This window comes from Montipora capricornis, chromosome 8, assembly GCF_036669925.1.
Source record: "Montipora capricornis isolate CH-2021 chromosome 8, ASM3666992v2, whole genome shotgun sequence".
NCBI classification, from domain to species: Eukaryota; Metazoa; Cnidaria; class Anthozoa; order Scleractinia; family Acroporidae; genus Montipora; species Montipora capricornis.
Genome location: NC_090890.1, coordinates 37,265,449 through 37,270,448, shown reverse-complemented (window position 1 = coordinate 37,270,448; position 5,000 = coordinate 37,265,449). Strand labels below are relative to the sequence as shown.

Genomic DNA, 5,000 nt, shown 5'->3' with positions numbered 1-5,000 from the left:
TGGCGTTACAAGATCCACATTGATGGACACAACTTTTTGCCGTTTTTTAATGTACATTAGGAGTCTTAGGAGTTTGAAACCAGTGAAATGGAAATGAGGCAACTGATTTTCATTTACATGTAGATGGTTTTGGCAAGAGGGCTCCTTTTAATTTGAAACAATGGCAAACAACAGCTTGGTAATGGGTTATTAATTCTGTTTTCTTAGCTACAGGTACCTTGTGAGACTTGTCATGTTGGAACAAGACAGGTTGCCTTCCCAAGGCCTGACATTTTGAAAACGAAAAAGCGTAAACGTCCATGCATAAGCAGCACTTTTTTTCACAAAATTGAAGCCAAAAATCAAGGGTGCGGCTTATCCATGGATACGTCTGTGATTGGATTTCTCAAAAACCTAATTAATATTCATAAAAATTCTTATGATGTCAAGAAGTAAACATAAAGAAACTGAGAGCATGTTACTTTAGTTCATTGACTTTTTCATTCAGTGGTGGCTCCTAAAGGAGCCGTTTGCGTCTTCGAGTGTTTATCAGCGAGTCTTCCTCTCCAAGAGTTCTTTCAAGTGATTAATTTCCGCTTTACTCGAACAACTAAACACCAACATACATGGAATCTCCATTCCTCCGCACAGCTGTTTGCAGTGACGTCTGCGGCCAGTCACTTCCACGCATGTCTTTTCGCCACGTGCAATAAAGTACCACAAAATTTGCAAGTACTCGCGAGGTAAATGGCCAACTGTTTCGTTTTTTTGCCACCTTCATGGCAAATTTGTCGACTGCATTATCAGGCTCCTGCTCCTGTTCTGTGCTGAAGTATAATGCCAAAGGAATTTCAAGTTTATGGCGTGTTTCGAAGTGATAATCTTGAAAAATCGGATCGAAAGAGCATTTTAAGTTAAAGATGGTGTAAATTCCAATGGAAAAGAAGGTACGACAAATGAAATTTCGCTTTCTTTAGACTTGAGGAATGTGAAAGATAGCCATAACTTCTATGTCGGTGTTTCGAAACCTTAATTGTTTGTCCTTTGTTGTTTGTAGCAATACAACTCTACTGAAACTTCAAAATGTAATGTTTTCATTTTTTTGCAAAATCTACGCTACCAAATCAGGGGTGCGGCTTATCTACAGATGCGACTTATACACGGACGTTTACGGTATTTGTAATATTGTCAAAAGCTTGTGAAGTCTTCACAAATCCACAACTTTTTATGAAAAGAGGAAGTAATCTATTTTTACTATCATTACGGTGCAGACCATGAACACCAGACAGTTTTTTCAGCATTTTTGAATGACTATCCAATCAGCGTTTGTCGATGAGACCGAGGCAGGCACTGATCTTTTCTACGTGCCATCCAATCGTGGCTTTGGCGGATGGCGGGAATATGTTTCTTTCGATACAACGGTAAAAAAGAACTAAAATGGCGTATGCATATGTGTACCATGTTGGTGAGGTTTTTCTTGGTTTTCTGTGGAGAGGTTCTCCTGTAAGTATTTTATCTTCATGTACATGCATAGTTTTTTTTCCTGTCCAGAGATGAATACAGACTCCGTCTCAAACAACAACACAGAATTAATTTTACTATAATGGAAAAGCTCTTCCACAGTTTTATTGGGAAAAAAGGGTGCTTGACCTGCATCACCAAGGATTTTCCCAGAGACAAATTTCACAAGATCTGCGAGTGAGTGTTTTTCTTTGTTTTCTTTGGAGAAGTTCTCCTGTAAGTATTTTATCTGCATGTACATGCATGCATAGTTTTTTTTTTCCGTCCAGAGATGAATACAGACTCTGTCTCAACCAACAACACGGAATTAATTTTACTATAATGGAAAAGCTCTTCCACAGTTTTATGGGGAAAAAAGGGTGCTTGACCTGCATCGTTGGCTATGTAAATTTGACGAACAGTGTCAGCCACTCATCACTGGCTGTGTGAAGAAAAACACCGATTCACAATAAATTTACAGGTATAATCAGTTGTTTTGGCTTGTGATGTTGTGTGAACTGTTGATGATTTTCTGCTTTGATATTATTTAGCTGAGCCTCCATTATATGCCTCTCTGCCAATAATCACTTACCAGGAGATGGGATGAATGTGTTTTCACGAAAGCTGATTATTTTGAACGGAAACCCCTTGTTTCAAACTGCATGTATGCCTCTGATGTTTTTGCCATTGCAAGCGACTCCATCAAAAAGCAAATAATTCAAGGGTCTCATTTTGAAGCAGGCCGCTGATTGGATGGCACGAAAAAGGCGGAGAAAATGTGTTTGTGTTCATGGTTCGAGTGTCCTCACTATAAGTTGTTGTTCTACTAGGGAGCTTAATTTTTGCTCATTTTTGAGGGCCTTCCAGGGGGGTCCTTGTTCCGCTGTTCAGTTTAAAAATTTGCTTGTGTTTCCTTGTTCCCAATATTACTTCCAACCTAATGTTCTCAGCTTATTGATCCCTAAGATATTTTGTCTTTGTTCCTGTGTGCCCCATTTCAAATTAGCCATATACCCTTGTTCCCCAAACCCCCTGTGAGGACCTCATTTCTTTGTGCAGTATTAGTTACTACAACAAGTTGGAGTGATCACAATAACTGTAGAGGATGTCATTTTTCTATCCATACCTTCACGCTATTGAAGCATTCAAGGTATATATCTCTAAAGAAGCCGCACACATTTTGCTCATTTTAAGAGCAGCAACAGTTTAAAATTTATCACTAAAACCTCATAAATTTTTATGTAAATATGCCACTCTCCTGGCCATCATTGTAGTGTTACTTTGCTTGAGTGCCCTTGGATGGCGTCACTCAGGACGAAGAGTGGTTGTAATTTAAAGAAAGTGGCTTTGGTTCTAATATTGTTTTAATTTTGTAGCAGCAAATGCTGCAAAAGAAACTTGCCAAGAGCGAACAAGCTGCTCAAGTAACCGCCCAGCGCGAGAGGGACATCTCCAGGGTCTGCCAGGTACTGGAGCTGCAGTCCTTGATGGACAACTTGTCAGAAGATGTGAGGGTGGATTTTCTCAATGGGACAAATGGTGCTGTGGTGAGTTTAATAAATTTTTAGACTTCTCCAATTTTTAAGGACATAAATCAACAATTACCCTTGGTGCCAGAGGACTGGTTTTTTCCACTGTCCGAGACAAAACCACGGAGGACTAAAAAAGTACCTCTGGTGGGACCAGCCCGGAGCCTCAGTTCCTTGCGGAAAGTCAGATTTACATGGTGACAGACCTGATCTATTTTAAATTATGGACGAATTTGCAAGTTTCCCTTCTAGCATAAGTCTCTCGTGGTGAGGCTAGAGTTTGACTTTTTTATGTTAGAGTGTACAGAAAGAAATAGGAGAGCTGCATTCTTGACAGCATCCAGGTATTATTTTCTCTGAAGAAATGTGGGTGGAATCCCAAAGTATATGTACTCAACATCTCCTGATTGATTCTCTAACAAGCTATTACTATAGGCCACTTCTTAAAATACTGTAATACTCTTTGTTTGTCCAACCCACCCCCCCGAATTTGTATAAGGATTATTTCCAGTATCTCTTGAGACTTACAATGGTCCCAAGAGAAAACACAAATAATCTTCTTTCTGAGCTCCAGTTTAAAATGTGACTACAATAGGTGACCAAAATTTTATGTTATGCTCAAGACCATTATTACATGTATTATTACATGCATGAGTTTTCTTAATTTATTGTTATGGCTGTATACATACAACCTTCTGAAAGCCCAGACTTACATGTATAAGCCTTGATTGGGCGGCAAACCGTAGCCAATCAATGCATAGACTAAAAGTATAATACATAACAACGCTAAACTTACTAATTCTGCCCTATTTGTATGAAAAATCAAAAAAACTACAGTACTTATTCGGCTACAAGCTGAGCTCGGCTATAAGCCGAGACCCCAAATTTCTTACGCAAAAAATCAACTTGATTGACACAAATTGCAAATGCACAATACAGAAGACGATGCAGTCTTCGATGAGAATATTCCAGAAGAAAAAAAGTGAAGACGAGGAAATGGACGACAAATTCGAGACAGACAGCGAGGACAGCCGAGCAATAAAATAGATCCCGATCACACAACAACACAAATGGCTCCTTTACGAGCCACCAAATAATGGAAGTCCATATTAAACCAACAACCGCCTCTCTTCATTTTACAAGTAATTTAGCTCGGCTTGTAAGTGAATACATGTTCATTATTTTGTTATTGTTTTAATTTGCTGAGAAAATTCTTCTTATCAAAAATACTCGGCTATAAGCCGAGACCCCTTCTACGGCTTCAAATTTGCCCAAATTGAGTGTGGATTTGTGTAAAAATCGCTCGTCTTATAGCTGAATAACTACGGTATATGCAAGTACCTATCTTTACCGATAAAAAATAAATATAATTATAATTATGATTTTTGAAAAATATCGGCATATTGAAATGCCCTTCTCTGATTGGGTTACTTCAAACTCTTAAATGATTGTGCAATGTTCCTGAAGCATATTAGTGACGACTTATTATTATTGTTATTATTATTATTATTATTATTATTATTATTATTATTATTATTATTATTATCATTATTATTGTGGGCAGTAAGACGTAAGGATACCTCCTTAAATGAGATATTGACAAGGCGCAATCGCGTAGCTTGTCATTACCATAGCCTAAAATAATTAGTAAAATAAAGAAATTCTCAAATGATATAAGAAACCCAAAAAGTTGTGGGTTAAAGTTTGACCAGTTCATAGGTCCTACGCAGTGAGAACTTTGAAACTCCGCGCAATGTTAAGGGTACTTGAGATGACTGCCTTTTGCATATCCAGTAAGATCTTATCTGCCCTGACACCTACAAGTTCTTAAATACTATCTAGTGTCTTTCTTGATACGCCCCCAAGCACATCGATGATGATGTTGTGCTGTACAATCTTATAGTGTGGGTACTGCTGACGCATTTCCCAACTGAGCGGTGAGTACTTTGAGGTTTTCTCTTCTTCCTTCTGTTTCCTGTTTGCCATGCATGG

At 38.4% G+C, this 5,000-nt stretch overlaps 1 protein-coding gene across 1 annotated transcript in view; it reads left to right on the top strand.

Moving 5' to 3' along the window:
* Positions 1 to 5,000, top strand: part of LOC138060497 (caprin-1-like) — a 12,947-nt gene that overhangs the window by 1,709 nt on the left and 6,238 nt on the right. Inside the window, exon 4 of the mRNA XM_068906296.1 lies at positions 2,856 to 3,026. Within this exon, the coding sequence (XP_068762397.1) occupies positions 2,856 to 3,026 (171 nt within the window). The remainder of the gene's footprint in view (positions 1 to 2,855; positions 3,027 to 5,000) is intronic.